Source organism: Scylla paramamosain, chromosome 4, assembly GCF_035594125.1.
Source record: "Scylla paramamosain isolate STU-SP2022 chromosome 4, ASM3559412v1, whole genome shotgun sequence".
Classification (NCBI taxonomy): domain Eukaryota; kingdom Metazoa; phylum Arthropoda; class Malacostraca; order Decapoda; family Portunidae; genus Scylla; species Scylla paramamosain.
In genome coordinates, this window is record NC_087154.1 from 30,704,527 (window position 1) to 30,716,741 (window position 12,215).

Consider the following 12,215-nt stretch of genomic DNA (forward strand, 5'->3'; position numbering starts at 1 on the left):
AGTAGTAGTAGTAGTAGTAGTAGTAGTAGTAGTAGTAGCAGTAGTAGTCGTAGTGTTCAATGATATATCAAGTTTGGATGCAAACATTTCTTCATCATCAACCTAAAGTAGCGTCACAAATGTTGACTCTGTGTACATGACATTCGTACGAGTATAAAACCTGCACATTCAGTCTTTGATTGTGATTCTAGTCAGTACCAAAGCCAAGAAATGGAAACCTATATCACACACTTACATCTTCAGGTCTTGGTCGGGACAGGAAGTAGCATTACCAAACCTCCCGAAGCACTTGTCTTTCAGTCTTCTAGCTTTCCAGTACAGTGTGGTGGAATTTGGATGAATGAGTATCTAGAAGAAAAAAATATTGTAATAATCCTGGGAGATACAATGATAAAGTTTATTATTCATGGAAGAGTAAAACGTAACCGCCACAAAGTTGAAGAGAGGGAGGGATGAAGGAACACATTTCCAGATATTTTGAACAAGATTTAATAATCCTAATTAGCCTCAGAGTCTTATCTCAACAGCTATTAACAACTTCTAGTGAAAATTAGTTGGTTTATATGAATCTCTTCACAGCTCTATAGTCTAACAATGACTCTGCATCTTTTAATGGCAAAATTAGATGAAAAATGAGAGCCTGATCATTCATCTGTGAAAATAATCCTTATAAGAATCTAAAATGTTTAAGGGCACAGACTGTAATTTCACATAACAATGTACGAATATCAGCACTGTGGCAGTGCACCTCATGGCGTATACTTGTACATCATCTCCTTACATTCCCCTCTACCTTTAATGTCGTCCAGGCCAAACATGCATAGTTACTTAGAGACTTTTTTTTTTTTTTTTTTTTTTTGCTCTCGCCCTCTCCCTCTTTCTCTGTACCTCTTGCCCGCGACCTTCACATCCAGCTGACAGGAGGGCGTGTGGGTGTGCTGCTCCAGGACACCATAAACCCAGCGACCTTTATCAGGATCGGGTGGTGGCTATAGGTCCCGCCACTGGCCACCTTTATAGCCCTATCCCCATATCTTATCTAAAAATCCTTCCCCTACCCACCTTAGTAATTACAGTCTTGTTACGTTAAGATCACCTCTCTCTCTCTCTCTCTCTCTCTCTCTCTCTCTCTCTCTCTCTCTCTCTCTCTCTCTCTCTCTCTCTCTCTCTCTCTCTCTCTCTCTCTCTCTCTACTAATTTATGTAGGCACAATAGTAGTAGTAGTAGTAGTAGTAGTAGTAGTGGTAGTTTATGTTGTTTTTGTAAAAGTAGTAGTAATAGTAGGAGGAGGAGGAGGAGAAGGAGGAGGAGGAGGAGGAGGAAGAGTAGCAGTAGTAGTAGTAGCAGTAGTAGTAGTAGTAGTACTAGTAGTAGTAGAAGTAGTACTAGTAGTAGTAGTAGTAGTAGTAGTAGTAGTAGTAGTTATTGTTGTTGTTTTAGCAGCAGCAGCAACAGCGTCGGCTGCAGCAGCAGCTGCAGGAACAACAGCAGCAACAGTAGTATATAGTACCAGCTCCAGTAGTATATAGTACCAACAGCAGCATCAGCAACAACAGCAGCAATAGTACATTGTGGTACAGTACTACCAGCAACAACAGCATAAGTACAAAGTACCAGCAGCAGCAACAGCACCAGCAATAGTACAGTGTGGTACAGTACTAGCAGCAGCAACAGCTTTAGTACTGTACATAGTACCACCACCAGCAGCAGCAGCAACAGCATAAGTACATAGTACCAGCAGTAGCGGCAGCAGCAGCAGCAGGAGCAGCAGCAATAGCAATTACAACAGTAGTAGTAGTAGTAGTTAGTAGTAGCAGTAGTAGTAGTAGTAGTAGTAGTAGTAGTAGTAGTAGTAGTAGTAGTAGTAGTAGTAGTAGTAGTAGCAGTAATAGCAACAGCAGCAACAGCAGCAGCAATAGCAGCGGTAGCAGTAGCAGCGGCAACAACAGCAGCAGCAGCAACGTGCAGCAGCAGCAGCTATATTATTATTATTATTATTATTATTATTATTATTATTATTATTATTATTATTATTAGCAGCAGCAGGAGCAGCAGCAGCAGCGGCAGCAATAGCAGTAGCAGGAGCAGCAGTCTGTATGATGATATGTTGCTATTCCTACCTCTTCTCCAGGACGGGAATACTCGGTATTAGAGTGAAAATATATAGTCGTATAGGTCCGTGTGGTCATCGAACCTGATGACGCCTCTGTACCATTGCAGTAACCGGACAGTCAAGGTCGGCAAATCTCCACGTGGGCCAGGACGACCCTCATGCATTACGCACGTGTTGGGAATCAAGGGAGCTAAGCGATCTAACTTCTTTAAATGGAATGCAATAGTGGTCGAAATCGCTCTGATTAGTACCTTTATTTTAATTATAAGAAATATTTCAGTAGTTACATAGTGCTAACACACACACACACACACACACACAGTCAAACCTGGCGGGATGAGGTGAGGTGCTGCCTGCCGCCACCAGTTGCCGCCACATGCCTTCCGTCACACAGAAGACCAGTCAGCTGGCTCGCGATACCTCAGCGTATTTCTAGAGTGCTCTCATTTCATTTCTCTAGACACGATGTCATCCAACGAGGAAGTTGAAATCAAGGGTGGACATCCTCCGGCAAGTAAGTAATGGTGGATGAGTGACAGAAAGGCTTTGATTCTCATATTGAGCAATTGATATGGGTGGCATTGGTGTGACGCTTGTTGTCAAGTGATTAAACTTACTTTTTAACCTCCTTCCTGACATGGCAGTGCATACATTTAACCTGGGGAGTTGGGTTTAACTTCATTGTACTTGTAAAGACACCACCTGCCACTCTTTATTCCGAGATTCATTGCAAGGAAGCTAAGTAAATGTAGTGCAGCTGTTGGGTGGGAGGGTGGCGTGCATGTTGGGTACGTGACCCGTGCAGGGACGCGTCACCTCCTAAGGTTGTGGCTCAGATAGGGATGGTAGCCTTTTCATAGTCCTTCCATGGTATATTTATTTCACTTTAACCCGTGTCTTTTATGTGTGGTAAACTTGGTGTGATTTTAATAATGACTAGCTTTTTGCAATCCTGGTATGTTATTATGAAAATCTTATGTATCGGATGCCTTGAATTAGCTAATGCTAATTGTAGTTGTGGGTGTAATTTTCAATTTGCAAATGTACATAGATTTGTTTTACATACTTATTGTGGTATTTTATAGTATTCACTTCTGCTGGCTTTCTTGAAACCTACTTTTAAATTGAGTAAAGGTGAAAAATTATTGTAATGGACAAGGAATAATGAATGCTTTTTAACTATTTGCTCATAATCTTACTAAATTTGAAATTCCCTAATTATGCATGAGTACTGAAAGGGGTAAAAGTTATTTACATAAGTGGAACAGTAAATTTCAAGAAGTTTGATATGTATATGCACTATCCAGTAATGATAATTATGTTATGGTCACCTTTCATGTAAAATATTAACTTACAGTGCAAATAATTTTACACCTAAACAACTTTTTTTCATGCTTGATTAGAACTTTGCCTGTGTGAATGCATTGAGAGAAGCAGAGTGGTATGGTATGGTTCCAGGATTATTTCTGCTGAATTCTGCTCCTTGTAGAGATTGGTTCTTTGATTTCTTAGTTTAGGGGAAGATAAATGATTTCATGCATTGCCATCTTCCATATCATTACAGCTGCCTTTAAATGTCTTTCTTCCTTTCAATTCAAATCAGAATAATCCCAATGCCTTGCAGTGTTTCAGTGATTCCTAGTTTAGGGGAAGATAAATGATTTCATGCATTGTCATCTTCCATATCATTACAGCTGCCTTTAAATGTCTTTCTTCCTTTCAATTCAAATCAGAATAATCCCATTGCCTTGCAATGTTTCAGTGAAAGTTGGTGGTGTGCGGATTCCTCAGAGGCACAGGGGTGTGGATGATAAAGAAGGAGCACCAGCTAAACCCCACAAGGACAGTGAAGAGGATCATGAGGAAGAGGAAATGCCTGTTTCTAAGAGGTTAGATGTTTGTGGGAGGTTTTCATGTGGCATAATCCAGGTAACTTGGATTTTTAAGATTTGACATTAAAAAGGGGGAAAATACTTTTGGATACATGGTACAGATTCTCTCTCTCTCTCTCTCTCTCTCTCTCTCTCTCTCTCTCTCTCTCTCTCTCTCTCTCTCTCTCTCTCTCTCTCTCTCTCTCTCTCTCTCTCTCTCTCTCTCTCTCTCTCTCTCTCTCTCTCTCTCTCTCTCCAAAGGGTATCATGCTACTACTGCTTGCAAGCTATAATCCTATTGAGTTTCAAGATCATCTTGCAATAATATCCCTGTTGAAGTCTTTCATAAGACTTAGGATTGCTTACAATCAAAATTCCATGTCTTCTACAATAAAAAAAACCTTTTAACTCAGAGTAATTGTCTTATTTTAGTTACATATTCTTGAAATTTTTATTTTACATTTCTGCCTTCGTATTATGCTTGAGAGATTGCTAAACCCCTCAGCTCTGATATTAAGATATAGATCATTATGTTGATATGTGTATCATTATTTATTTCTTCATGTACAACAACTCATGATGTATTCTGATTATACATATTGTATGTCTGAAACTTATAATATATTCTGATTATATTATTATTATATTATGATTATTGTATGTTTGAAACTTCATAGTTAGTTTCTTCCTTGCCATCCTTCCTTGGCATCTAAGTTCACATTTCCATCATCATTCATCTCCCTCAGAGACTCTGCAATAGTCCACTTAGGTGATTGAAAATGGTGAGTTTTCTTATGAAAGGGACCACTTAAATTCCCCTATTATAGATGTTATAGCTTAGATGTGGTGACCACTACTAAATGAAAACCAGTGTATGTATAAATGCTCTTATCTTTACCTGCTCCTTGATGCAAGAATTCATTCTATGCCTGATGGCTGTATGCCACTGAAAAGTGAAGATGTTGAACGTGTCTTTCTTAAGAGGACATAGGGACAAGGAGGAAGTTGGGTGTGCTTTAACTGGCATGATGAAAGTAAACATGTAACCCAGTAACCTGGCCTTGCTGAAGTCATATCAGATGACTTGCACAAGAAATGAAAGGAGTGAAGCAGTCTAGCATGTGACATCTGCCACCCATGACTTACTGCCTTGTTTGTTTCCAAAATACTTCTGTCTGGGAGTTAAAGTGACAGCATGGTTCATTGTGAAACAATGAAAAACAACCACTTGCAGTTGGAAACCTGTGCAAGGTTATCACATTTTCTTGTAAACATTCTCAAGAGGCTGCAGAATGATGTGTGTGTGCATCTATGTCACATAAATGACCTGGCCCTCATAAATCAGTTGGTAACCAAGACAGATTGTATGTGCCAAATCCTCTGAAAACTGGAAAGCATAAGACAAGCAACAAAAGTAACTTAAAAGTTTTGCAACCTGCTTTTGGGATTCCAAGTTCACTGTGTTGCTATGACCCAAATTACACTGGTAAACCCACAAGACCTGAGGCTCTGGTATAGAAAGATTTCAGCTGTAATGTATTCACTGTAGAAGCATTTGATGGATAAGAATTGGTAAATCAATGTGTGCAAAGACTATCTTCTGGTGTTCACATTTGAAATAGGCTTGTGCCCCATCATGACATCAAGAATAGTGAAAACTTTGCCCAGATAGTATGGTAATTTTAGAAGAGTCCAATAATGCTGTAAACAAATGGATCAGTGAATTCTTCAAATTTCTCCCCATGCAGGTGAAAGGACAAGGTCAAGAGTAACAAATAAGAAAAAGCTTTTACAAGGAAACTACCTTCTTAATACAGAGCTTACATACAAAACTCCACATCATATGCCCTGACACTTTGAATTGACTAAATAGTCATAACATTGGCAGATTTTATTGTAATGGTGCCTAATGCATTTGTAAGTACACCTAAGTATTGAAATAGTTGCATACTAGTGTCAGTGTGCACATCTTTCATTACAACAGGACAAAAAATAATTGAATTGAAAAAATTAAAATGAAGACTGATAGTAGGTTTGGGAGTGTGATCCAGCATTTCCTCAACACTTGAATGGTCTCATAAGATGGTCATAGCAATGTTAAACCTTAAAGGCTTTAGCCATTGGGTACTACATCCAGTGTTCACACTGGAGCCTGGCTGACCACAATGCCAATGTCCTCCTAGGTTGCATCTTTGCACTGTGGGTGTCAGGTGATGTGTTATTTGGGTTGTCCAAGATATATTTTTCAAAGCTGTTGCATTGTAAACTTACCATTGCCAACATTTGATGCTGAGATCAGCCACAGCCTGCCAACATTTGATGCTGAGATCGACCACAGCCACATGTGCTGGTACTAAGTATAGTGGTCTGGCATGGAGTATTGTGTTTTCTTCTAAGACTGCATACTGCAGTAGCCTCATGCTCCAAGTGTTGTGTTTCTGATAACAGTTTAGCATCAATTTTGAAGGAAATTGTGTGGAAATAACTGTTATCTCTGGCAGACACGTGGAAAAAAAATGTAATCTTTCACAAATATATAGAGTGCCTAAGTAATCCTATTGGTCATTTTTGTTTTTTGCAAAATCAGGTTTGCATTAATGAACAATTGTTCAAACTTGTTTATTATGCTGTTAGAGGAAGAATTTGTTTCTGTCAGTCTGTGAACAGAAATGATGACTGATAATGGCATGAATACCCTCTTTAATGTGACTCCACAGCATCACCTTCAGTTTATAAAGAAATGTGGATAATGGTTTGAACTGTTCTATGAGCATATGTATTTCAAAGAGTCCCATGAAATATTCATTTCACACCTTGAGGATACAATCTTCTATTATACATTTTACAGCTATATGGAAAAGTTGATGACAACTATTGCAAATTTAAATGTCTTTTACTTAGCACTGATGATTGTGGATGATTTGGTATTGATGAGAATAATTCAGATTTTGCAAAGTCGTTATCAGCAGTTTGAAATGTGGCTTTCAACTGCTTTTGGACGAAGAAATCTTGTCCACTGCTTATGTTTGAACACTGATGAGTGAACAAAGATGTGTCTATTAGCCTTAAACTCCGATGGTTGGCACGATTGAAGCATGCATAGCTGCTGTTCTGTGGTTGTGCATTCAAGTCCCACTTAGGCTTGTCTTTCACTTATCAGATGTTGCTGCCTCTGTGAACAAGAGGTTGAGAGGATAGAGGCAGCAGATACACTTATAGCTAAGTCTGACTTAGGTCTCGCATGGGTGAAGAAGGGCCCTGGGTACCCATGTATTTAATGGGTTGTAGCGTTCACACTTCCCATTGCTCTATCACTCATTAGTAACCTTCATCATTTTAATTTTCAACCTATACATGTTTTTGGTATCTCAATGAATGTATGACATTCTACATGTGTCAAAGAAATAAATTGCATGATTATCCATTGACAAAAAATGGGCAGGCAGACAATGATTCACTTATTCCCTTGACCCAAGACTGCTAACATAACATACCAAGATCTATGTCATTTCTGTAGTCCTCTGGGCATTTCACTTCAAGATGCCAATGACTGGCTTGTTGGTCTGTAATGTATGGCTAAATTCTTTATACATATGTTTTATCTTTAGCTATAGAGGAGGGTGGAATGTCAGATAAGTGATTTTTCATGTATCAATTTTTAAATAATGGCAGTTTGTCACTGCATCTTTCATTTAGGCTGACTGATCTAATTTCTGAAATTTTTGTTACTTGTCTTTAGTAGTCTAGTAGAAAGATCAGAAAACCCAGTTGGGTAGTACATTTTACCAGTGAAATAGATGAAAACTTGAAAATATAAGTTCTTACTTTAGCATGGCGGACAGATTGGCATTAAGGCCCCTTTCACATGATGCCACCAGTGTCTGCCACCAGTGTCCACTACTGGTTACCCCAGAGTGAAAGGGTCAGGTAACTGCAATCTGCCAGTGACCACTACTGACTCCCTCCATCCCTTTTGTTTGTCAGTCGAAAGAATGGCGTCAGAGGAGGAGCTGCTCCTCTGCTTTGCTGATAATGAGTAAAGGGGAGATGCTCTCAAAATAGAAGAATTTATGTGCCTCAAGATTCTGTCATCTAGAATGGACAGAGACCTACATCATATACTTTAAAGTGAATTATATGCTGACAAGAAAGTCTCTAATTTCTTTAGTTTAAGTAAGCTTTCATTTGAATCTCAGCCTCATCAGAAGTCATTTCTCCTCTGTCTTATTCTTGTAAGCTTTTGTGGATGGATATAAAATTTCTGGCCATTTTTCTGTTTCACAAATAAGATTTTCTATGTTCACCCTCTCCACAATCCTTCCTCCTCAATTGTAAATGTCTGGTTCTTTCAAGATCAGGCTTGACACTGAACAGTGATGGATTATGGACAACAGTGGCATTACTTGGTGGCTTTATGTGAAGGCTCCCATTTGAAATGATGCTCCAACAGCGAGTGGCAGCCACTGCTTGTAAGAGCACACCAATCAGTGGGGTTTACTTACTGAGGCAACCATGGTAGCCTTGTATGACAGGCTCCATTGCTAACAAATGACTGGTAGTGGGGACCTAACACTTGCATAAAGCATATTGCATAGCAAGGTCATGGAGTATGGTTAACCCAGGAAATAACAGAAGTGACATGGCAGTGGAGTGCAATATGCCGCAATTTGTTAAAAGAGGAGCTGGTGGTACGAGTTCTTTTCTCCTATGAAGTATCTCTCGCCCACTATGTATTGAATGGTACTGTCTACCATGCAAGAGTGAATATGGCTCCTCTTTAGGGTTTTATGGTAGAAGTTGCCAAATGCCTCGATGCCCAAACTTGTGTATTTTGATTGTTCTGGTGTTGCCGAGTCATTTGTCCCAAGAAATTTGTTCCTTCTGCAATATCTGCTATGTATGGCTGACAACACAAAGTTTGGTGACAAGTTAGTTATAGGCTACCATTACCTAAAGCAATGTGGCTGACAACGCTAAGTTTGGTGACAAGGTAGTTATAGGCTACCATTACCTAAAGCAATAATGTGATCACTAGTTGGGTAGAAATTTATCACTTATGAAATTGCTGTATTGAAATGTAATGAGTGAACATTGCCATTGTGCACCAACAGAATTCTAACCAGAACAGATTGCTTCCTTTGGCTCCTGCCAGCAGTAGGTTAACATCCACATCAGTCTTTGCCCTATCTCAGCCAAAGATCTGCAGCAAATGATTTTTGGGGGCCCACATCACACACACACACACACACCCTGGGTACAGAGGTTGGGGAGGAATGATGATTGACAGGGAGGGAAAGAGGAATGCTATAAAACAAGATGATGTATGTGTGGCAGTGAGCCACGCTGCCACACACTTTGTTTTTCGATAGCTAACAAGTTTGCCTTTCCTACACATGTTTTCCCAATGTCATCAACGGTCTTCATAGAATGTAAAAAAAATGTAAATTTGCAGGAGAAAATAATAATTTAGCAAGTAGGGAAGCAAGCAAGAAGGTAGAGTTAAGGTAAGGAGAGGTAAAGGGTTTTTTGTCATAGTCACTCCTTTCAGATAGGCTACTAGCAAGAGCTAGGTGTCAAGAGACAGATGGATAGCTAGTAAAAATGAGGTTGAATTAATTAAATATTGGTATGTTATGATGCATCTCTTGTAAACCAGAGATCTAGTACACCAACGTAACTGATTCACAGGCAGATGTTGAGGGCCTGTCCCACACTTTTTCACAAAACCCAACAACGCATGAATAGATCCTTCATAAGAACTTGGCATATATATATATATATATATATATATATATATATATATATATATATATATAATCTGCAAGTATGATTGTCATAACACAAATATACATAGAACATTTTCTGTCCTATAGCCCTCCGAAGCCTCCAATGATGGTGTCTGGTGTTGTTGCAAAAGTGGACAAAGACTTCCCTACTGCTGCTGTGAAGCACACCCATGAGAAGCCAGTGCCCACCCATGATCCTCGACCCACACATGCCGTCAAGCCTGGAGTGATTCAGCAACCTAGGAAGTAGACAAAAGTTTTCGGCCTCTAACCATCCTAGAGTGAAATGGTAGCCCTGTATTTTCTTGCTCTAGGTCCTCAAGGTGTGTAAGCCATTGTCCAACTTTTCCATTCCATTTTTTTTTTTCTTTTTTCTCCAGAGTAAAGCTTTTTCAGCAGAACACGCATTGTTAATGTGGCAAATATCAATTTTGATAGGAGGTAATTTTTATCTGGAAGTAAGTTTTCACTCCTCTAGTTTACATCTCTGGCATCAGCATAGAATTCTTTTTAAGGCGTAGTAATACAAATTTGAAGTTGATATCAAATGTACAGAAAGGTCTTGGTATAGATGTGTGTGTATGATTGATGCCTTAAATTTGCTGCCATTATTCATCTTGCCCTCCACCAAACTACTCGCTCAAGTGTTCAGGGTAACCAGCTACCAAGTGCTCAGAACATTTTTTTCAGGGAAAGATGACTTAAGTAATTGCCTCCCCCAGTTATTAGTGTACCTGATGACGACAGGTTACCCTAAGTGCACTCTGGCACTGTAAAATCCAAAAGTGCGAAACCATAACTTCTCAAGCATAGCAGGTGAAATTTGACATGCGCAGTTGGTAGTTGTACATAACTCTAATGAATGCAACTTAACCAGTACAAATATATCATGTATTGAATTAAGAGAATGTATTTATATAGCTAGCTTTACTGATTGCTTTAAATTTATAAAATGGTGTTAACAGGATATTAGTACAACATTGGTGCAATTGTAAACTTTAACATAATACTGGAACTATATAATACTGGAATTATAAAAACCTAGAGTATCTTGAATCATTTGTTTAGAAGATACATTGTCTAGGTTAGTTGCTAATGGGAAGTATCCACCAAAGCTAAAATGAGGTGATTTACATTTATTGGATATTGATTTCTAATGACTGAAATATTTACTATGGTTTCTTGTGAGCTACATTGTTACATTGAATACAGGTTAGCCTAGACAATAATGCAAATGGTACTTACATGGAGAGAAGCACCAATATCCAAATTATCCATGAATCTGCCATGTCATAAGCCTGACCTGTGAATGGCTGTGGTGACTAAACTGTGTGTCTGTGTGTGTGTGTAGAGTTGTGATAATGGGGAATTAGTGTTGTTCCCAAGCTAAGTGCTTTCCACTTATGCTGGAAGATATTTTATGTTTTAAGTCTTCTTAAGTAATTTTTAATTTCATCTTGGAGAGGAAATTTAATGTAAGAATTCATTTATTTCTCATGTAGCTTTATTTTTCAGAAGTGGGAGTTAGTATTTAGTGTGGGTCTGGAAGCTTTATAATACTTTATATACATGGGAAGTGTTACCCACTTCATCTGGAAAGCCAAGTTTTATGATTAGGCTCCTCTAAGGAAAAATAATTGGTTTGTGCTAGTTGGATGTTGAATATTTTTGGGTGCCTTTTATATTAATTTTACTCTTTGGTAAGAAACTTTGTACAACATTTGTATGGTCTGTTTGTGGTTTGATGAGTACACCTTTAAAGGCTACCTCCTAACACCCTGCTGTTAATACTCAAACCACAAAGTACTTTGTACTCAACCATCAGAGTACTTTCAAGAGTGAAACTTGAGTGCTGTTCAGTATTAAGCACTTTGCATAGTCTTATTAACAGTAGTACTATGAAGAAATTTTCCCAAATGGGGATTATTTTGTGTATCCAAAAGAACTGGTAGTGGGTGCTAGATTTTTCTGGTTTAGATTTTTTAGTTGATCTCAAGATCAGTTTATATGCTAAAACTGTTTGCATCTTTCCTCTTCAGAAAAAAAAAACATTAAAATAAATAAAGCTTTGTTGGGATAACTGGTTTTGGGTGTAAGCTTCCTTGTTTAAGTTTGTATTAACTTTGGTGTGCAATTTACCTAGTCTAGCTATGTTATCTTAGCTAGTCATTAGTTTGATTTCCATGGCATGACATTCCTCTTGTAATTTTCTTTCTTACTTTTTATTGTATTCTGAAGTCCCTTTGGAAGGCACTTTAGTTACATGATTACAGTTTTCATTCCATTTTATTTTGTGCACTTGCTACTTGTAACATCTAATGAATTTTTGAAATGTCTAAATTTCCTAAGTTTCAAATTGTGCAACTGACATAAACAACAGCTACCTAGGTAAATAATTTCAAGTGATTGTCATTTGCATGAGAAAAAAATAAAGTATGAAACCAG

At 38.4% G+C, this 12,215-nt stretch overlaps 1 protein-coding gene across 1 annotated transcript; it reads left to right on the plus strand.

Annotated features, from left to right (window-relative positions):
- Positions 1-2,238: 2,238 nt before the first annotated feature.
- On the plus strand, positions 2,239-12,215 carry LOC135099986 (death-associated protein 1-like). Its single transcript, XM_064002788.1, has 4 exons — positions 2,239-2,284; positions 2,436-2,627; positions 3,876-4,002; positions 9,858-12,215. Exons 2-4 carry the CDS (start codon positions 2,579-2,581, stop codon positions 10,018-10,020), a joined length of 339 nt encoding a protein of 112 aa, XP_063858858.1. The 5' UTR covers positions 2,239-2,284; positions 2,436-2,578; the 3' UTR covers positions 10,021-12,215.

Bases quoted from the DNA above. Each gene is read 5' to 3' on its own strand.
- LOC135099986 (XM_064002788.1), top strand. From the start codon at position 2,579: ATGTCATCCAACGAGGAAGTTGAAATCAAGGGTGGACATCCTCCGGCA. The intron at 2,628-3,875 runs GTAAGTAATGGT...GCAATGTTTCAG, and splicing joins GGGTGGACATCCTCCGGCAA to TGAAAGTTGGTGGTGTGCGG. The intron at 4,003-9,857 runs GTTAGATGTTTG...TCTGTCCTATAG, and splicing joins GAAATGCCTGTTTCTAAGAG to CCCTCCGAAGCCTCCAATGA.